At 67.8% G+C, this 20,573-nt stretch overlaps 1 protein-coding gene across 7 annotated transcripts in view; it reads left to right on the plus strand.

Annotated features, from left to right (window-relative positions):
* The window catches only part of SSBP4 (single stranded DNA binding protein 4), a 51,396-nt gene that overhangs the window by 28,740 nt on the left and 2,083 nt on the right, over positions 1–20,573 (plus strand). For 4 of the 7 annotated variants that reach the window (XM_044998381.1, XM_044998386.1, XM_044998380.1 and 1 more), the window contains 13 exons: positions 7,759–7,848; positions 10,881–10,964; positions 11,613–11,672; positions 14,455–14,524; positions 16,584–16,654; positions 17,275–17,342; positions 17,932–17,977; positions 18,357–18,392; positions 18,606–18,660; positions 18,877–18,947; positions 19,489–19,567; positions 20,056–20,084; positions 20,354–20,455. In XM_044998381.1, the coding sequence (XP_044854316.1) occupies positions 7,759–7,848; positions 10,881–10,964; positions 11,613–11,672; positions 14,455–14,524; positions 16,584–16,654; positions 17,275–17,342; positions 17,932–17,977; positions 18,357–18,392; positions 18,606–18,660; positions 18,877–18,947; positions 19,489–19,567; positions 20,056–20,084; positions 20,354–20,455 (861 nt within the window). Of the gene's footprint in view, positions 1–2,215; positions 2,353–2,672; positions 2,754–7,758; positions 7,849–10,880; positions 10,965–11,612; positions 11,673–14,454; positions 14,525–16,583; positions 16,655–17,274; positions 17,343–17,931; positions 17,978–18,356; positions 18,393–18,605; positions 18,661–18,876; positions 18,948–19,488; positions 19,568–20,055; positions 20,085–20,353; positions 20,456–20,573 lie in introns of those variants that run through there. The other 3 variants (XM_044998384.1, XM_044998383.1, XM_044998382.1) reach the window with 3 other exon arrangements.

Here is a 20,573-nt window from a genome sequence, read left to right on the forward strand (position 1 = left end):
CCACAGCTAGCCTCCCCCTCCCTATGACGGCTCCTCCCCTGCTCCCGGCACTGCCCTGGCATCTCTGGGGCTCTGGGCCTGGCCTGCAGTGGCATGGTCCCTGGGGGCACCAGAGCTCTGCCCAAGCTGGGGGCAGGGGTGCCAGCTCCCTCCTAGCGCTGGCTCTCTTGAGTCGCCCCAGTGCTCTCAAGGAGACCTATGCTAGCAACCCTGCTGTGCCAGGGTGCCCGCTGCCCAGCCCAACACCGTGACCCTACCAGCCCTGCGCTTACCAGTGCCCCTGCGATAACATGCGTGCGTGCCCCGAGCTGCGGTGAGGAGAGCAGCTGCAGCGATGCGGGGAACCCCGAGGGGAGACGGGAGCTGGCTGGTGATGGGGGGCCCTTGGGGAGGCCTGGAATTGGGGTGTGCGTCTAGGGTTTTTTGCCAGCCTGCCAGGGCTGGGAGGGGCCGGGAGCCAGCCCTGTGGCAGTGTGGCTGGAGGGGGGGATGCCTGTTGGGGCGAAGCGGGGCCGGGCTGTGGCCAGCCCCAGACAAAGGGCTGCGTGAGGCGGGGGCAGGTGGCTAGGCGGTGAGGGGGTTAACGAGTGCGGGTGGAATGGCGGGGGGGGGGATTTGCGCGGCTGGCGTTGGGGAGGCCAGTTTCATGGGGTGCCGCTCGGCTGCCTCGCCTCCGGCGCTGTTGGTTTTGGCTGCCTGCACAGACTCTCCATTGTCTTGCAAATGATTTGTGCATGGCTGTAAAGTGAGTTCAGCTGGGCCCAGCCTGCTCTGATCCTGCAGCTGATAAATGAGGCAGGGGGCCATAGCCGTGTCTGCCCGGCCAGCTGCAGGGCCCTAGCGCTTGCTCGCTCGCTCCCCCTGGAGCAGAGGCTGCCTGGGCCAAGCCCCTGGCCCACAGGGACAGGGCATCTGGGCCCCGGGGCCTGGCAGGGTGGGGGCTTCCTGCTGCCTGTGACCTGTGTGACTTCATGGGGGAGAGGGTGGGCATGACCCGTGATGCTGACTCAGGGATGCAGATTGCCCAGTGCTCTGCCCTGGGTAACATGTCCCCCGATGGGGCTGCTGCTGCCTCCTAGAATCCTGTCATGCCCCACAGCGTCTGGTGGGAGTGGATGGCGTGGGGCTCCGTGTGGGGGGCTGGCTGGCTGGCTGGGAGTCCCACAGGGGCTGGAGCACCGTGAAGGCAGGGGCCTCGGCTCTCCGGGCTGCAGGTTGGCAGCAGATGCATCTGAGAAAGTGCCTGGCACCACCCGGCCATCACAGCGGCGCCCAGAAACTTCCACCAACTCCCTCCACACACACTGCAAACAGCATGGAAAGAGAAACCCTGTGTTTGGTTTGCCCTGAGTCTTGGTGCTCCTCTGCCCCCCAGCCTGCGCCAGCCCTGTGGTGACACACGGCAGGGGTGGGGGTTCAGCTGGCAAGGAGAGAAGGAGCCGGGCGCTGGCTCTGCATGGGGGCGGGGGTGCAGCTGTCAGTCTATTCCTGTCCCAGTTGTGATTGTGTCGCATGTCGTCGCTTGGCAGGGAGTTAGTGAATGAGAAACCCACCCGCCCACACGGCCTCCTTATCTCTGCCGTCCATGCCAGCGCTCGCCGGCAGGCGCCGCACAGCCTGGATCCCTGCAGACCCAGCGGGGAGGGGGCTGCCCGACAGGACCACGTGGGCATGGTGCCCCCACCCCTCCCTGCACCTCCCCCGCCAGGAGCCCTGCGCTGCAGAGCCTGCAGCTGGCCAGCCCCGGGGCTGCTGAGCTGTGGGGCCGTGCCCGGGCGGGCGGGCGGCGTCGCCTCTCCATTGAAGCGTGATGGAGGGAGTGTTTCCAGGCAAGCCCGGCTGTGTGCAGCGCCCGCTTGCTCAATTGGTGACATCTGTCACGGAAGGGATTAGTCATATTTCATGTAAATGAGTCACTGGCTCCTGAGTGGAGCCGCTGGGCTCTGTCAGGTGGGGGCAGCTGTGAGGGTAGCGGAGCACACGCCATGCAAGGGGCTGGAGGGTGCACACACAGAGCTGCCCAGCGCTAGCCAGCCCGATCCCGGAGCGCCTCCCTGAACGGGCGGCTCTGCTGCTGCGGATGGCAGGGCGATGCCCGCGAGCAGATGGGTAGAAATACCCAGATACTCTCCGAGGCCGGGCAGAGTCCTCCAGCTGGGCCATTGTGACATCCCTGGGAGTGGCCTTCTGGTGTGACACCCGCCTGTGATGTCACGATGCCTCTGGCCAGCATGTTCTGGCAGGGGGCTGGGCAAGCCAGGGCCTGGGGGTTTGGGGATGGGGCATGAGCCAGCAACGGGAGGCCCGTGCTCCATGGGGTGGTGTGTCCTGTTCCCATATACAGCACTCAGGGTGGGTCCCTGTGGGGCACCCAGGGTTGAACGTGCTGGACACGGAGGGTCGGGCCCCTCGGGCAGGCATTGGCACGTGGCGCCTGTGGAAAGAGACAGGGACTGTGTGTCAAGCAGCCGGTGGGCACGGGGCTGAGATCACTGTCTGTGCCCAGCGGGAGGGTGCAGCCTGGGGGAGCAGGGGGCAGCTAATGGGCCCCCTCCCCCCATATGCTCAGCAAGGGCTTCCCACGATAAATACAGCCAGGACGGGGGCGGGTGGCCTGGCACTGCGAGGCCTGGGCTTGCGTTGACAGCCCTGGGGACGCCTCTTCCCCATAGCAGGTACCAGGGGCAGCAGCGTGGAGCCACCCCCTAGTCTGGAAGGGCCCTACTGCAAGGCATCAGAGGATACCAGCTCCAGTGAGTCCATCCGCGTTCAGAAGGGAATGGGTTTGGGGGGCTATTGATCTGTTCTGGATCCAAATTGGCAATGGCTAGAGGGGAGAGGCCCCATTCCCCCCCCCAGCCAGCCAGTCCCCTGCCATGGGGCTGGCACCCCTAGAGGGGAAAGGCCCCAGGCCCCATTCCCCCCCCCCAAGCCAGCCAGTCCCCTGCCATGGGGCTGGCACCCCTAGAGGGGAAAGGCCCTGGGCCCCATTCCCCCCCCCAGCCAGGCAGTCCCCTGCCACGGGGCTGGCACCCCTAGAGGGGAAAGGCCCCGGCCCCCATTCCCCCCCCCAAGCCAGGCAGTCCCCTGCCATGGGGCTGGCACCCCTAGAGGGGAAAGGCCCCGGCCCCCATTCCCCCCCCCAAGCCAGGCAGTCCCCTGCCACGGGGCTGGCACCCCTAGAGGGGAAAGGCCCTGGGTCCCACTGAATCTCCCTCACCACCCCCAGCCAGTCTTGCTTAGAACCAAATCATCTTTCCTGGAGGGTGGTGAGGCCCCTGACTCTGTTAATCGCCTGTGGGGAAGGTGGAGGGGGGCGAGTATTAACCCTTGGCTTGCCATGCGGCTGGTCTGGTCGCTTGCTGAGCCCTGGAGCCCAGCTGGCCTGTGGGACCGGATGTCCCGTGTTCTCTCCCCGGTTGCCCAGCCCTCTGTCTGCAGCGGGCGGCAGGAGGTGGCTGAAATTCCCCACAGCTGGGGGTCTCCGGGGCTGGTCATTCCCGAACCAGTACGTGATGGGTCTGCTGTGGGGGGTGTAATGCATGTGGGGCGCAGGGGCCTGCCAGGCTCAGCAGCGAGACAGGCGGGTGCTAACACCCTGCGCCAGCCCCCCAGGGTGCCCCGCAGGGGATCACCGCTCTGTGCAGCCACGCTCTGAGCTGTGAAAGGGCTGTGGATCGGGAGGGAGGGAAACCGGCCTGATGCAAGGGTGAGGGCCAGACGCCGTTAGTTTGGAAAAGAGAAGACTGAGGGTACGTCCAGACTACCCGCCGAATCGGCGGGTAGCGCGTCTCATCTAGACACGATATATCGATCCCCGAACGCGCTCCCATCGACTCCGGAACTCCACAGGAGCGAGTGGCGGTAGCGGAGTCGACGGGGGAGCCACGGACGTCGATCCCGAGCGGTGAGGACGGGAGGTAAGTCGGGATAAGATTCTTCGACTTCAGCTACGGTATTCCCATAGCTGAAGTTGCGTATCTTACCTCGACACTGCCCCCCAGTGTGGACCAGGCCTGAGAGGGGACATGAGAGCAGTTTTCAGGTATCTAAAAGGGTGTCCTAAGGAGGAGGGAGAAAGCTTGTTCACCTTAGCCTCTAAGGATAGAACAAGAAGCAATGGGCTTAAACTGCAGCAAGGGAGGTTTAGGTTGGACATTAGGAAAAAGTTCCTAACTGTCAGGGTGGTTAAACACTGGAATAAACTGCCCAGGGAGGTTGTGGAATCTCCATCTCTGGAGATATTTAAGAGTAGGTTAGATAAATGTCTATCAGGGCTGGTCTAGACAGTATTTGGTCCTGCCATGAGGGCAGGGGACTGGACTCGATGACCTCTCGAGGTCCCTGCCAGTCCTAGAGTCTATGAATCTGAGCCACAGGGCTTGGCAGCTGGGGGGGACCCTGGCCTTGGGTGAGTCATGCTCAAAAGGCTGCGGGGGAGACAGCAGGTGTGCTCTGGGGATGGCTAGACTGATCCCCCAGAGCAGGGCCGGCCAGTGTGCCCAACCTGGCTCTAACGGGGTCCTGGGAGGGGACAGGGCATCTGGTCTCCGTGGCCTGGCTGTTTCTGGCACTGGTAACAAGTGTGCCCGTCCCGCTCGCTACTGGGCCAGCCCCGGCTCCTTTCACCACAGCTGGACACGCTTTGTTCCAGAGCAGGGCAGCCTGTGTGCGTCCCTCACTGCTGCTCCGTCTGTCTGTCCTGTCCGGAGGACCAGTTACCGGGGGCCCTGGCCCCACCGTCTGGCCCGGGGCCAAGTGGGCACAGATGCTGCTGTTGAGATTCCAGGATGTTCACAGCCGCTGTGCAGGGGGATGCTGGCCCCCAGGTGCCAGGCAGGAGAGTCAGGCTGCTCAGCTCCTTCCCACCGTCCGTGTGGGCAGAGACGCTGCCTCTGTGCACCGTGCCCAGGTGTCACCCGCTCCGTCTGACCCATCCCTCCCTGCCTGGGCTGTGTCCCCAGGCGCGAAGGGGGGGTCTGCCAGGCCGTGGTAGGGCCAGCTAGGGGTCAGGGGCAGGCCCTGTCCTGGCAAGAGATGGGACGGGGAGGGGGCCTTACGGAAGGGAGATCCCCGGGCTGATGGAGGGGGCCGGTCCCAGCGCAGGGGGCAGGAGATGACAGGATCAGGAGGAGGAGGGGAGATTGCACGGGGCCCTGGATTTGGCAGTGTCTCAGCCAGCCCCATGGAGCAGGGCCTCTGGGCCCCCCAGCCCCTACGCAGGCCCCTTCCCCAGCATGGCCATGGAGGTGCAGAAAGCAGCCGCCTCTCTTTCAAATTGAAACCATTTGTGGCAGAGCAGCGAGGGGCCGAGCCGGAAAGCCAGCGCATTCCTTCGCTTTAATAGCTCCCCTCGGACGGACGCGGGCGGCGGGGCCCGGTGTGCCCCCCTGCACACAGCACACCCACGTGGGCCTGCCCACGGCCCAGCCCAAGCCTGCAGCGTCCCGCCCCACAGGTGGCCTGGCTCTGACTCCCCGGGCCGGGGTGGGGGCTCTGTCGAAGGGAGCTGCACTTGGGGGTGGGGGCAGCTTTGGCTGGATTCTCCATGTATTTCTGTCTCACTCGTACTGAGATGTGTCCTGCTGAACGGCCTGGGAGCAAGGAGACGCTCGCTCTCTGGCCGGGCACGGCCTGCTGGGCCCCATAGTGTCCATGGGCTGCGCTGCCCCATTGCAGACTAGGGAGGTTGCTGGCCAGGTGTGGCCTGGGAGGGGGGTGCTTAGTCTGGAGCTCCCTTTGTCTCTGCTAAGGGCATCTGCTCCGGTGCATGGTGGGGGCAGGTGGGGGGGATCTTGGAGCAGAAAGCGGCTGCTGGGAGCCCCCCACCTGTTCCCACAGCCCCCTGGCAGTTGAGATTGCACCCGCCCTCCTGCTGGGAAGTGAGCTGAGTTGGCAGAGCAGAGCGGCTGCGGGTCAGGACTGAGGGGCATTGGCAGGGAGCTGGGATAGCCCCCTGCTGTGGGCTGTGCTGGGTGGGGACCCCCTGGGCCAGCTCCACCCAGCCCTGAGTGATGGTTTGTTCCCCTGTCCTGATGCCTCGCTAATTAGTGCCATTAATTTCATCCAATTAGCTGCACGTTGGCCATGAGCGTGGCCCCAGCTGCCTTGACTGTCAGACGTGCGGGGGCCAGCGCCCCTGGTGCCACCTGTAATGAGGGCAGTCAGGGGAGCTGACCTGGGGCAGGGGCCGTAATTAACACACGGGGACCGTGGTGACGGGAGCCGAGGGGTAATCAGCAGCTGCGGTAATGAGCGGGCGCCGGGCTGAGCCTAACTGCGTTTGTTTGGTGGTGGCGGCCCTGAGCCTCGCGAGTGCCTGGGGGCAGCAGGCTGGGGAGGAGGGGTGTCCCCCGAGGGTCTGGCACCTCGGCTGGGTGCGGCAGGCGTCTAGGCTGGCTGGGCTATGGGCAGGGACACATTCCCAGCCCTCTGTTCCTGGCAGCTCCACTGAGACCCCAGCAGGGTGCCCGGGGAGCAAGGGCCCACCGCTTCCGAGCTGCTGGGGGCAGGGGCAGAGGCCAAACACCCGGCTCCTGCCTGCTTGTGAGGCCGCAGGGGCTGGCCTGAGTGGTGTTGCCCCAAGGAAGCTGTCCCAGGAGGGGGTGCTGCCCTTGGGCATGGCTGGCACCGGCTGTATCCACACAGGAGTTAGCGTCTCTGGCCAAGACAGGCAGCACTGTCAGGTGCCGAGAGCTCCTGCGCCCTAGGAGAGAGGCATTGGCTCCGGGATCCTGGCCACCCTGGCACTCTGTGCCACCCCCATGCCCAGCCCACACACTGACAGCTCCCAGCCCTTCCCTGGCACACTGGTCATTCCTTTGCCTGGTTGACAGCCCAGCTGTTCAAAAACAAGGCATCCTGCCGAGGGGCCAGGCCTGTGGCCACCCTGCTGATGGCTCAGCACATCTGCCTCCCGATAGCCCCTTGCTGCCAGCAGGGTGAATTCCCTCCCTGCTGGGAGCGGAACCCCACTGGGGTGAGGGATGGACCCATGGCAGGGGCAGGATCCCTCACAGGGCTAAGATTGGCCTCAGGCTCCTCACAGAGGACCCAGAGCCAGGGCAGAGCACACGTCTCTCAGCAGCGTCTGTGGGCATCGGCCCAGAGCTCACACTCATGGACAGGGGAGGTGCCAGGAGGGGCAGTGACTCACCAAGGGGCAGTGGCAGGAATAGAACCCAGGAGTCCTGGCTCCCTGGACTGGGCCATACTCACAAGGCCAGGTTGCCACCTCGGCCCTGGGGGAGGTGTTCTGTCACTGGCCAGCCAGCTGTGGGGGTCTGGGTGGGCAGCGAGGGGGGGAGAGCTGGGGGGGCACAGGGCATGTTCAGCAGCACAGCCTCCGGGGGGTAACGGAGGGAGCATGTGTGAGGAGGCTCCCCCCAAGCCCCAAATTAAACCGCTCCCCTATGAGAACCAGCCCAAACCAGCGCCAGGGAGTGGGGGAGGGGCTCAGCACAGCCATGGGGAGTGGGGAGCACATGTGGGGCACTGAGGGAGGGGCATGCATGGGGGATTGGAGGGGCCCCCAATACTCTGTCCCACCTGGAGAGGCCTCTCCCTGCCGGGCTTCTGACCCCTCACTGCAGTTACCTGGGGGCTGCCCCCCTTCCTGGGCTAGGAGCGGGGCTGGGCAGTGCAGGGCACAGCGTGATCCCGGGGGGCGGGCGGGCTGACTCCCACCGTCCCAGACTCCCCTCCCCAGCCTTGGACAGCATGTGACCCCTTGGGATGACCTTTGCCCTTTCTCCACAGAGTGCCGCGGCGGCCCCCAGCCCCGTGATGGGGAACATGCCCCCGAACGATGGCATGCCAGGAGGACCCATGCCACCCGGTTTCTTTCAGGTACCCTGCCCCACTGCGCGGCTGGCTGATTGCGTGGCGCGCTGTGGGGCATTGCGGCCTCGTGGTGCGCCGTGGGGAGCAGGCGAACGCCCAGGGGACAAGGTGCCCGGGGGTGGGCAGTCCTGCAGCCCCAGTCACCCCAGGGAGCCAGCGCGCTGCCCTCTGAGACCCAGCCGACCCTCCACAGCTCTGCCCTGCCAAGGGGGACCCCGTGGGGCTCCTTGCCAGCTCTGCCCTGGCCCTGCTGCTGCGGACTCTGACAGCTGGCACCACTGTCCCTCTGCCGGGCACCTCCAGTCAGAGTCTGCTGCTCCCGAGGGCTGCCTGTCCCACAGGGGTCCTGCTGCGTTGCAGGGAGTTGAGGGGGTGATGGGAGAGTCAAAAGCAGCAGCCCCCCTCCCTCTTCCCTGCTGCGGTTCAGGAGCAGCCACCGCGCTGCGGAGGGGTCCTAAGCCTGGCTGCTGGGCCTCCAGTCTGGAGCTGCCTGGCCACCCAGAGGGGTGTGAACTAGTGCTGAGGGACAAGGGTCCTGCTGCTCTGTGGCCAGCGCCCCCCGTGTGTAGGAATGGGTGGCCCCTGCGGTGCAGTGGACGTGGCCTGTGCACCTGGCAATCAGAGCTGTGTGCCCAGCTGCAGCTTCCAGGGGGCCCAGCCCAAGGTGCTGCGTGTGGGGCTGGCACATGCTCTGGGCACTGTCAGGACACACGGTCGGCTTCAGGCTCACTTGCCCCCTGAGATGGAGGCCGGGTGGGTTCTGTCCAGGCTGGTGGAGCTGCTAGAGACATGGTGGGCAGAGGAGGTGGAGCCGGGGAGGGGAGCTGATGCCGAGGACACAGAGGAAGGTGCAGCTGGGGGGTGCACAGGGTTGGTGTGTGCACGGTGAGGGTGCCTGGGGTGTGTGCAGGAGTGTGTGTGCGTGGGGAGGGTGTGTGTGCAGGAGTGCGTGGGAGTGCATGTGCATGAGGGTGGTTGCACAGGGTCGGTGTATGCACAGGGAGGGTGCCTGGGGTGTGTGTGTGCAGGAGTGCATTTGCACAGGGGGGTGCACAGGCTAGGTGTGTGCACGGGGAGGGTGTGTGTGCAGGAGTGTGTGTGCACGAGGGTGGTTGCACAGGGTCAGTGTGTGCAGGGGGAGGGTGCCTGGGGTGTGTGTGCAGAAATGCATGTGCGCAGGGGGGGTGCACAGGGTCGGTTTGTGCACGGGGAGGGTGCCTCAGGTGTGTGCAGTAATGCATGTGCGCAGGGGGGGTGCATGCAGGAGTGTATGTGCACGGTGGGGGGTGCACAGGGTCGGTGTGTGCACCTGGGGTGTGTGCAGGAGTGCGTGTGCGCGGGGAGGGTGTGTGTGTGCATGGGGAGGGTGCCTGGGATGTGCACAAGGGGGGTTGCACGGAGTGGTGCAGGTGCAGCCGGGGGTCAGGGTGTGGGCATTGCTGCGGGCATCGGCGTTGGCAGCTGCTCTGCTCTGGGCTCAGACCCTCTGGGCCAATCCAGCAGCCGAGAGCCGTGGGGGGTGGATGGGAAGGGATGTGTGGGGAGACGCTGCCCCCTAGTGTCGAGCCAGCCACGTGCCTCCTTGGCTGTCCCCTGCCAGCCTGCCGGGGCACTGCCGGTGCTGAACGGGAGGCACTGCTGTGCCAAGTCGTTATCTCCTTAGCTGGATAGAAAATGATTTTATTAATTGCATCATTTAGCCCCACACGGCGCCCACGGATTGGCTGAGCCCGCCCGGCGGGAGCCGGCTCAATATTGCAGCGCTGCCGACGCCATATGTTCCCCATTAGGCCGGGAGCCCTGGGAGGCTGAGTGTTAAATACGGGCCAGCGGCGCTGCCGTGCGGGGATGGGCTCACAGGCTCCGCCGCGTCCTCATGCCTGTCCCGGCACCGCCACCCCGAGGAGGAGACGGGAGCCCGATTCCTCGTGCGCCTGCCCTGTGCTCAGAGTTGGGTCACAGCGCCCGGGGGGGACATGGGCCCCTCTGCAGATCCGTGGCTGCGGGCACCCAGCACCGATGCGCTGGCTGTCGGCGACATGCTGGGGACTTCGGGTAGGCGGGCGGAGGCGGGAGAGGCTCTAAGGGCCAGGGTAGCAGTGACGTCCAGGAGGGCGAGGGGCTTTCGTGGCTGGAGCCCGAAGCCTTATCTCAATGACACTTCCCCTGCCCTGCACGGAGCCATTGTGCAGCCTGTGCCACGCTGCCCAGGCATGAACCCCTGGCCTGCTCCGGCTGGGCACTGGCTCCGCTTTGAGTCTGTGCCGGGCAGGATCTGGGGGCAGCCCATAGCACCTCCCCTCCCCATGGGGTGGGAGTCAGGCGGGCAGCATTCTAGGAGCCCTGGGGTAACTGCACCTTCCCCTGCAGGGACAGTCTCCTGGGAACGCAGACGGGTGCCCACGGCCCCAGGAGTCACCTGGCGCTGCCAACATTCAGCTCTGCCAGCTGGAGCTTTTCTCCTGCCCGTCACTCCTGGGAACGAGTGCCCCCCCATTGCTCCGCAGCTGCCCCTGCCCAGCCACGCCCGGCATGCAGAGCCCCCCGTTTGTGGAGGGGTGTCGGGTGGGGGGGTGGCGCACACTCGCTGGTGAAACGGGCATTGCTGCCACCTGCAGGTAGACGTGGGGACCGGCATGAGGCCATCAGGCTGACTGGTGCCCGGGGCTTCCCCTCACCTCTGCCCCGCAACGCTGGGACACCAGCGTCTCCGATGGCAGCTGGAGACACCCACTCCCAGTGCCCGGGTCCTGGGCTGCCCCCCACATGCCAGGCACCCCACATGTTCCCCCGGCATGTCCCCCCACCCGGGGCGCTGGCTGGGGCTCAGCATGGGAGGGCAATGGCCCCGTGTCCTGGCTCAGGGCAGCAGGCAGGCAGAGGTGAGCGGGGAGCTCAGGTACATTGGGGGGGGGTCTCTGGTTGGCAGGCCCCAAGGGGAGGGACCCACCAGCAGGGCCTAGGAGCAGGCGAGGGGTGACGGGGGCTCGGCCCAGCCTCTCCTTCCTGTGACGCTCTGTGGTTTGTTTCTCTTGAAGGGACCTCCGGGCTCTCAGCCATCACCGCACGCACAGCCTCCACCCCACAACCCCGCCGCCCCCATGCTGGGGCCCCACAGCCAGGTAAGGCCGTCTGGGGCGAGCCGGCCCACCGCCCCCCAGCAGGCTGGGCCTGGGGAGGAGGGGAGGAAGCCTGGAGAACCCAGTGTGCGCATCCCCCCCACAAGCCACTCTGCCCCCCGCTTCCTGCAGACTCACCCCCTCTGCGTGGGGTCACTCAGCTGAGGCTCTGTGGGCCCCTGCGGCCTGGAGGATGGGCGGACGTTGCCACAGACCCTTGGAGATCCCCAGGTGTACCCCAGCCCCCCGTCTGCACCCCGCTCCACGCAGCCACACAGCCCAGCGCAGACTCCGATTTTCAGGCCCCTCCACCCGTTCCCGAGCACAGGCTCAGCATGGCCCAGGCCGGGCAGTGAGCTCCACGTCCCATGTGCCCTGCCCCGTCCCCTGCGGGCACCAAGCCGCTCGCTTCCCCAGGGCCGCGGGACGGGGAATGCTGGGTACATCTGGTCTGGCTGGGCCTGGACACCTGGGTTCCTGCCTTGCAGCCGCTAGCCGGGCCACACATCACTGAGCAGCGGGCGAGCTCCCAGCTCAGGCCTCCCTGCCCCAGCAAGCCCAGCACTAGCCCTGGGGGCTCCGTTCTGGTGCCCCGCCCTGGCTGGGCTCTGGAGATGTGCTCTCACCTGCCCCCTGCTCTGTCTCTTGCAGCCTTTCATGTCCCCGCGCTACCCCGGCGGCCCCCGGCCCTCGCTCCGCATGCCGAACCAGGTGAGACGCCCGGGGCCCTGAGAGCTGGGGGTCTGTCAGTGCTCCTCCCCCGGGTGGGGTGAGGGGGGGTCTGTCAGTGCTCCTCCCCCGGGGTGAAGTGAGGGGGGAGGTCGGTCTGTGCTCCTTCCCCGGGGTGGAGTGAGGGGGGGTCGGTCTGTGCTCCTTCCCCGGGGTGGGGTGAGGGGGGGTCTGTCAGTGCTCCTCCCCCGGGGTGGGGTGAGGGGGGGTCTGTCAGTGCTCCTCCCCTGGGGTGGAGTGAGGGGGGGGTCGGTCTGTGCTCCTTCCCCGGGGTGGAGTGAGGGGGGGGTCGGTCTGTGCTCCTCCCCCGGGGTGGAGTGAGGGGGGGTCGGTCTGTGCTCCTCCCCTGGGTGGAGTGAGGGGGGGGTCGGTCTGTGCTCCTTCCCCAGGGTGGAGTGAGGGGGGGGTCGGTCAGGGCACATACCCCGGGGTGGAGGGAGGGGGGGGGTCGGACAGGGCTCCTTCCCCTGGGTGGAGTGAGGGGGGGGTCGGTCTGTGCTCCTTCCCCGGGGTGGGGTGAGGGGGTGTCGGTCTGTGCTCCTTCCCCGGGGTGGAGTGAGGGGGGGTCGGACTGTGCTCCTTCCCCGGGGTGGAGTGAGGGGGGGTCGGTCTGTGCGCCTCCCCCGAGGTGGAGTGAGGGGGGGTCGGTCTGTGCTCCTTCCCCGGGGTGGAGTGAGGGGGGGTCGGTCTGTGCTCCTTCCCCAGGGTGGAGTGAGGGGGGGTCGGTCTGTGCTGCTTCCCCAGGGTGGAGTGAGGCGGGGTCGGACTGTGCTCCTTCCCCGGGGTGGAGTGAGGGGGGGGTGTCGGTCTGTGCGCCTCCCCCGGGGTGGAGTGAGGGGGGGTCGGTCTGTGCTCCTCCCCCGGGGTGGAGTGAGGGGGGGTCGGTCTGTGCTCCTTCCCCGGGGTGAAGTGAGGGGGGGTCGGTCTGTGCTCCTCCCCGCGGGTGGAGTGAGGGGGGGTCGGTCTGTGCGCCTCCCCCGGGGTGGAGTGAGGGGGGGTCGGTCTGTGCTCCTTCCCTGGGGTGGAGTGAGGGGGGGTCGGTCTGTGCTCCTTCCCCGGGGTGGAGTGAGGGGGTGTCGGTCTGTGCTCCTACCCCGGGGTGGAGTGAGGGGGGGGTGTCGGTCTGTGCTCCTTCCCCGGGGTGGAGTGAGGGGGGGTCGGTCTGTGCTCCTTCCCCGGGGTGGAGTGAGGGGGGGTCGGTCTGTGCTCCTTCCCCGGGGTGGAGTGAGGGGGGGTCGGTCTGTGCTCCTTCCCCGGGGTGGAGTGAGGGGGGGTCTGTCAGTGCTCCTTCCCCGGGGTGGAGTGAGGGGGGGTCGGTCTGTGCTCCTTCCCCGGGGTGGAGTGAGGGGGGGTCGGTCTGTGCTCCTACCCCGGGGTGGAGTGTGGGGGGGGTCGGTCTGTGCTCCTTCCCCGGGGTGGAGTGAGGGGGGGTCGGTCTGTGCTCCTTCCCCGGGGTGGAGTGAGGGGGTGTCGGTCTGTGCTCCTTCCCCGGGGTGGAGTGAGGGGGGGTCGGTCTGTGCTCCTTCCCCGGGGTGGAGTGAGGGGGGGGACGGTCTGTGCTCCTTCCCCGGGGTGGAGTGAGGGGGGGCTCGGTCTGTACTCCTTCACCGGGGTGGAGTGAGGGGGGGTCGGTCTGTGCGCCTCCCCCGAGGTGGAGTGAGGGGGGGTCGGTCTGTGCTCCTTCCCCGGGGTGGAGTGAGGGGGGGTCGGTCTGTGCTCCTTCCCCAGGGTGGAGTGAGGGGGGGTCGGTCTGTGCTCCTTCCCCAGGGTGGAGTTAGGGGGGGTCGGTCTGTGCTGCTTCCCCAGGGTGGAGTGAGGGGGGGGCGGGTCGGTCTGTGCTCCTTCCCCGGGGTGGAGTGAGGGGGGGTCGGTCTGTGCTCCTTCCCCGGGGTGGAGTGAGGGGGTGTCGGTCTGTGCTCCTTCCCCGGGGTGGAGTGAGGGGGGGTGTCGGTCTGTGCTCCTTCCCCGGGGTGGAGTGAGGGGGGGGGTCGGTCTGTGCTCCTCCCCCGGGGTGGAGTGAGGGGGGGTCGGTCTGTGCTCCTTCCCCGGGGTGGAGTGAGGGGGGGGGTCGGTCTGTGCTCCATCCCCGGGGTGGAGTGAGGGGGGGTCGGTCTGTGCTCCTTCCCCGGGGTGGAGTGAGGGGGGGTCTGTCAGTGCTCCTTCCCCGGGGTGGAGTGAGGGGGTGTCGGTCTGTGCTCCTTCCCCGGGGTGGAGTGAGGGGGGGTCGGTCTGTGCTCCTTCCCCGGGGTGGAGTGAGGGGGGGTCGGTCTGTGCTCCTTCCCCGGGGTGGAATGAGGGGGGGTCGGTCTGTGCTCCTCCCCCGGGGTGGAGTGAGGGGGGGTCGGTCTGTGCTCCTTCCCCGGGGTGGAGTGAGGGGGGGGGTCGGTCTGTGCTCCTCCCCCGGGGTGGAGTGAGGGGGGGTCGGTCTGTGCTCCTTCCCCGGGGTGCAGTGAGGGGGGGTCGGTCTGTGCTCCTTCCCCGGGGTGGAGTGAGGGGGGGGTCGGTCTGTGCTCCTCCCCCAGGGTGTGGGGGGGGTCGGTCTGTGCTCCTTCCCCGGGGTGGAGTGAGGGGGGGTCGGTCTGTGCTCCTCCCCCAGGGTGGAGTGAGGGGGGGGTCGGTCTGTGCTCCTCCCCCAGGTGTGGGGGGGGTCGGTCTGTGCCATTTCCCTGGGAGGTGGGGGTGCTCCTTCCCCGGGGGGGCCCGGTCCATGCCTTTCCCGCCTGATGGCTGCAGCTCCAGGCTCATGGCCCTTCTGTTCCTGCAGCCGCCCGTGGGGGTCCCGGGCTCCCAGCCGCTGCTGCCGAACAGCATGGACCCCAGCACGAGGTCGCAGGGTGAGTCACGCTGCCCGCGGGGCCCCCCCGCCACGGGGTCTCCGCTCTGCGCCCCCCTCTGCCCACCCATCTCAGGCCCTGTGGGCCCCCAGCTCTGGGGCCCCAGCGGGACACGAGTGGGGCAGCCACCAGGCAGGAGACCAGGGCCCTGGCTGGGAGCAGCCCCTCCCCCACGGCGAGGAGACAGGAGCCCCCAGGAGGGGAGCGGGAGCCCCTCACAGCCTAGCCCGGGAGCAGCCCCCCAGTCTCTGTGGGGAAGGATGAGGCCTTGCGCTGGGAGGGCACCTTGGGATTATGACCCCTCACTGGGCGTCCCCTCCCAGTGCTGGGGACTCCATGGGGGGAGCAGAGCCCCATCAGGGGCAGAAGTGGGGGGTTGAGGGAGGTCGGGGGAGCAGAGCTCTGGGAGTGGGGGTTGGGGGGTTCAGGGAGCCATGCCCCGGAAGTGGGGGGTTGAGGGAGGTCAGAGGAGCAGAGCTCTGGGAGTGGGGGTTGGGGGGTTCAGGGAGCCATGCCCCGGAAGTGGGGGGTTGAGGGAGGGGGGGGAGCAGTGCTCTGAGTGTGGGGAGTTGGGGGGTTCAGGGAGCCATGCCCCGGAAGTGGGGGGTTGAGGGAGGTCAGAGGAGCAGAGCTCTGGGAGTGGGGGGTTGTGGGGTTCAGGGAGCCATGCTCCGGAAGTGGAGGGTTGAGGGAGGTCAGAGGAGCAGAGCTCTGGGAGTGGGGGGTTGGGGGGTTCAGGGAGCCATGCCCCAGAAGTGGGGGGTTGAGGGAGGTCAGAGGAGCAGAGCTCTGGGAGTGGGGGTTGGGGGGTTCAGGGAGCCATGCCCCAGAAGTGGGGGGTTGAGGGAGGTGGGGGATCAGAGCTCTGAGTGTGGGGAGTTGGGGGGTTCAGGGAGCCATGCCCCGGAAGTGGGGGGTTGAGGGAGGTCAGAGGAGCAGAGCTCTGGGAGTGGGGGGTTGGGGGGTTCAGGGAGCCATGCTCCGGAATTGGGGGGTTGAGGGAGGTGGGGGATCAGAGCTCTGGGAGTAGGGGGTTGGGGGGTTCAGGGAGCCATGCCTCAGAAGTGGGGGGTTGAGGGAGGTCAGAGGAGCAGAGCTCTGGGAGTGGGGGGTTGGGGGGTTCAGGGAGCCATGCTCCGGAAGTGGGGGGTTGAGGGAGGTGGGGGATCAGAGCTCTGAGTGTGGGGAGTTGGGGGGTTCAGGGAGCCATGCCCCAGAAGTGGGGGGTTGAGGGAGGTCAGAGGAGCAGAGCTCTGGGAGTGGGGGGTTGGGGGGTTCAGGGAGCCATGCCCCAGAAGTGGGGGGTTGAGGGAGGTCAGAGGAGCAGAGCTCTGGGAGTGGGGGGTTGGGGGGTTCAGGGAGCCATGCCCCGGAAGTGGAGGGTTGAGGGAGGTCAGAGGAGCAGAGCTCTGGGAGTGGGGGTTGGGGGGTTCAGGGAGCCATGCCCCAGAAGTGGGGGGTTGAGGGAGGTCAGAGGAGCAGAGCTCTGGGAGTGGGGGGTTGGGGGGTTCAGGGAGCCATGCCCCAGAAGTGGGGGGTTGAGGGAGGTCAGAGGAGCAGAGCTCTGGGAGTGGGGGGTTGGGGGGTTCAGGGAGCCATGCTCCGGAAGTGGAGGGTTGAGGGAGGTCAGAGGAGCAGAGCTCTGGGAGTGGGGGTTGGGGGGTTCAGGGAGCCATGCCCCGGAAGTGGAGGGTTGAGGGAGGTGAGGGGTCAGAGCTCTGAGTGTGGGGAGTTGGGGGGTTCAGGGAGCCATGCCCCAGAAGTGGGGGGTTGAGGGAGGTCAGAGGAGCAGAGCTCTGGGAGTGGGGGGTTGGGGGGTTCAGGGAGCCATGCCCCGGAAGTGGGGGGGTTGAGGGAGGTCAGAGGAGCAGAGCTCTGGGAGTGGGGGGTTGGGGGGTTCAGGGAGCCATGCCCCGGAAGTGGAGGGTTGAGGGAGGTGGGGGATCAGAGCTCTGAGTGTGGGGAGTTGGGGGGTTCAGGGAGCCATGCCCCAGAAGTTGGGGTTCAGGGGCATTTGTGCCCTGCTGCCTTGTTCACCTTCCCCTCTCCCTTTGCACAGGGCATCCGAATATGGGGGGCCCGATGCAGCGGATGAACCCCCCGCGAGGCATGGCGGGGATGGCTCCTCAGGTGGGTGTCTCCCGGGTTGCCTTTTATCTGGGGTCCTGGCCCAGCCCTGCTGTGCACCGCTGTGATCCAGGAGCAACATCCCAGAGGGGAGGGGAGGGGAGGAGATGGGGCAGCATGGGCACAGGTCTGGGAGCCAGGACGCCTGGGTTCTCTCTCTGGCTGTGGGAGGGGAGTGTGTGTGGGGGGAGAGGCTGGAGCCAGGACGCCTGGGTTCTCTCTCTGGGTCTGGGAGGGGAGTGGGTGTGGGGGGAGAGGCTGGAGCCAGGACGCCTGGGTTCTCTCTCTGGGACTGGGAGGGGAGTGGGTGTGGGGGGAGGGGCCGGAGCCAGGACTCCTGGGTTCTCTCTCTGGCTCTGGAAGGGGAGTGGGTGTGGATGGAAGGGCTGGAGCCAGGACGCCTGGGTTCTCACTCTGGCTCTGGGAGGGGAGTGGGTGTGGGGGGAGAGGCTGGAGCCAGGACTCCTGGGTTCTCACTCTGGCTCTGGGAGGGGAGTGGGTGTGGGGGGAGGGGCTGCAGCCAGGACGCCTGGGTTCTGTATGACTGGGCTAATGCAGCCCCTCAGCGGTTGGGCCCGTCTCCCCCGCCACATGCTCAGCTCGCTCCTGCTCCTCTCTTGCAGAACTACGGCAGCGGGATGCGGCCCCCGCCCAACTCGCTGGGCGGCCCTGGCATGCCCACCATGACCATGTAAGGCCCCTCTCCTCCCCCTGTGCCCCAGCCACACCTCCCTGCCCCCCAGGACCCCCCAGGAGGGGCACAGAGCCAGCCCAGCGCCTGCAGGATGGGCCGGGGGCCACTGGGGGCCTGGCCCCGCACCCGATGCTGCAGATGGGGCTCCCCGGCACTGGGCAGAGCTCTCAGCCCAGCAGGATGCCGCCCGTCTGCTCCTGGCCGTGGTCTGGGGCCTGCAGCCTCGCTCCTGGCAGTGCACCCGGCCCCACCCAGCAGAGCCTGAGCAATTGGCAGGAGTCCAGGCTGTCCCAGCACCATCAGATACCCTGGACAGACACACAGATCTGGGGGAGCGGGGGGAGACAGGTTTCGGGGGGCTGGCTATCTGGGCCAGTCTGGGGGAGTCCATGGCTGGGGGGGAAACTGGGCACCCCCACAAACCATCCAAGTGTCCCAGCTGCCCGTGCCACCCTGCCCCACCCCCAGCGACCTTGGATCCCAGGGCAGGGGCGCCCTCCCCACCCCGCAGGACAGGGTGCGTGCAGTGGGGGCAGGGTACAGGGACCCTGGGGAAGTGCCAGCCTCACGCCTGTTTGTGTTTCAGGGGCCCAGGAGGGCGAGCGCCGTGGCCAAACCCCAACACCAACTCTGTGAGTCCTGGGGGGTGGAGCGGGGGCATGGGGCAATGCACGGTGGAGGCCAGGCACAACTCATGGGGGGTATGCGGCCAGGCACAACGTACAGGGGGGCACGGGGCTGGGCACGACGCACAGCGGGGCACGGGGCCGGGCACGATGCGGGGGGGGGGCACGGGGCCAGGCAGGACGCACGGGGGTGGTCACGGGGCCAGGCACAATGCCCGGGGGGGTGTGCGGACGGGCACAATGCACGGGGGGGCACGGGGTTGGGCACGATGCCCGGAGGAACACGGGGGGGGCACGGGGTTGGGCACGGTGCCCGGGGGGGCGCATGGCCAGAGCCACTCCCTGTGCGCTCGGTGCTGACTCGTCCCCTCTCATCCCCCCACAGATCGCGTACTCCTCCTCCTCACCCGGGAGCTACGTGGTGAGTACCGCAGCCGCAATGGGGGGGCAGGGAGGTGCTCTGCCCCGCAGCACCATGCTGAGCACCCCCTGCACCCCAGCACGCAGCCCCTGCACCTTGGGGGCAGATTGTGCCAGCCGGGCCCTGGGGGGGGATTGTCCCCGGGGCCCGGGCTGGCTCTGGGCCGGGGCAAAGGCTCTAACGGCTCCTGTGCCTTTTGCTCTTCTCCCACAGGGCCCTCCCGGAGGCGGCGGCCCCCCCGGAACCCCCATCATGCCCAGCCCAGGAGGTGAAGTATCCGCATGGTGCGGGGAGGGGGGGGCTGGGGGGGGCATTGCCCAGCCGGGAAGGTAAAAGCAGCGGACACGTCTATGCCTCTCGCTGGGGGGCCGGGGGGGCTGCAGGGCCAGTGAACCCCGGTGAGCTCGTGCGTGGCTGCGCAGTGCCCGCCCCCTCTCGTGCTCCGTGGGGCTGGCAGCACTGACTCCGCTCTGCACCCCCACAGACTCCACGAACTCCAGTGAGAACATGTACACCATGATGAACCCCATCGGGCCCGCTGGGAGCCGGCCGAACGTGAGTGCCCCCCCCCGCCCCCCGGAGAGCCCTGGGCCGCCCAGGCCTTGCCCCACCCCACAGCCCAGGAGTGGTGATGGGGACCCAGCCACAGGCGCAGCGAGCAACCCCCAGCCAGGGATGCTCTGCCAGTGCCCCTCAGCCCCAGCCCTGGGCTCCCCCTTCCCACGGCTCCGCCGGTGCCCCACGGACCCACGGACCCCCGCCAGGCCAGCCCTGGGCTCCCCCTTCCCACGGCTCCTCCGAGGCCCCCCTCTCCGTCCCTGCTGCCCTTGGGCGTGCGGGTGTTGTGTGGGGACAAGGAGGGCTCTGCTGGGCGGGTGGTGGCCATTGGCATGGCTGGCTGGCCACCCTGCGGTGCCGGGGGGTTCTGTGCAGCGCTGTGAGCGCTCCGGCCAGCCCCAGGGGGTACCGGGGGCCAGAGCCATGCTGGGCACGTCCCTGAGGCCCTGCGCCCATTTCCCCTCCACTCCCATCAGCTCGTGCACGGAGCCCTGGCCCCCCCTGGCCCCAGCACTGACGCGCTCCCTTTCCCTTGCAGTTCCCCATGGGGCCTGGCCCCGATGGGCCCATGGGAGGCATGAACGCCATGGAGCCCCATCACATGAACGGATCCTTAGGTGGGTAGCACGGGGGGGCCTGCACTGCCCACACGAGCGGAGGGCCAGCAGGACGCCCGAGCCCCCCCCCCCCAGCCTGGATCCTGGGCGGGTCCCTTCCTCTCCCTTGGCGCTATCCCTGGTGTGCCAGGCTGGGAGCTCTGTGGTTCTGGCCCATGCGCTCAGACCTGCACCAGCCTCCCCGGAGGGGGCTCAGCCCCTAGCCCTGCAGCCGCAGGTGGCCTATGGGCCAGCAGCACCCCCAGGAGGCTGCTCGTGTCAGCGCCTCCCCCCCCCACATTAGCATCACTTCTGCTGGTGCAGGGGGAAACTGAGGCAGAGAGGCCACAAAGGCCTTACCTCTGTTGGGGGTGAGGGCAGGAGCCCTTCCGCTGAGTAGGGCTGACACTGCACCATGGCCTGGGCTCCCTGGGAGGTGGGGCAGCGGGTGCGGGGGGCACCGTTACCTGGTATTGGGCACGGCTAACAGGACCTGCTTGTCCTTCCAGGCTCTGGCGACATGGACGGGCTGCCAAAGGTGAGAGCACAGTGCCCCACTTCCACCCGCTCCCTATGGGGGGTTCCCCTGGGCTGAACCCCTCCCCGAGTGGGCGGTCTGTGTATCTCCCTTTCAAAGGGCCAGGGTCCTGCCAGCTGCTGGGGGTGCATCCCTGCCTTCTCTGGGCAGACGGGGGGTGACTGCACACGGGCCCCACCCAGCGCTGCTGGGAGCTGTCGGCCTTTCACCCCTGGGGCCAGGGGGCAGCAGGGCCCCCCACTAACCCAGGCTTTCCTGTGCCCCTGCAGAGCTCACCGAGTAACTTGGCCGGGCTGAGCAACCCGCCCGGGACTCCACGGGACGACGGCGAGATGGGCGGCACCTTCTTAAACCCCTTCCAAAGTGACAGTGTAAGGGCCGGGGCGGGCCCGCCGGGCAGGCGGAGAGGGCGGGGCGGGCGGGGCTCCCGGGGCGGGCGGGGCAGCTGCAAGGCATCGGCCACCCCCTGGAAGAACAAGCCTGGCACGG

The sequence above is a fragment of the Mauremys mutica genome, chromosome 24 (genome assembly GCF_020497125.1).
Source record: "Mauremys mutica isolate MM-2020 ecotype Southern chromosome 24, ASM2049712v1, whole genome shotgun sequence".
NCBI lineage: Eukaryota > Metazoa > Chordata > Testudines > Geoemydidae > Mauremys > Mauremys mutica.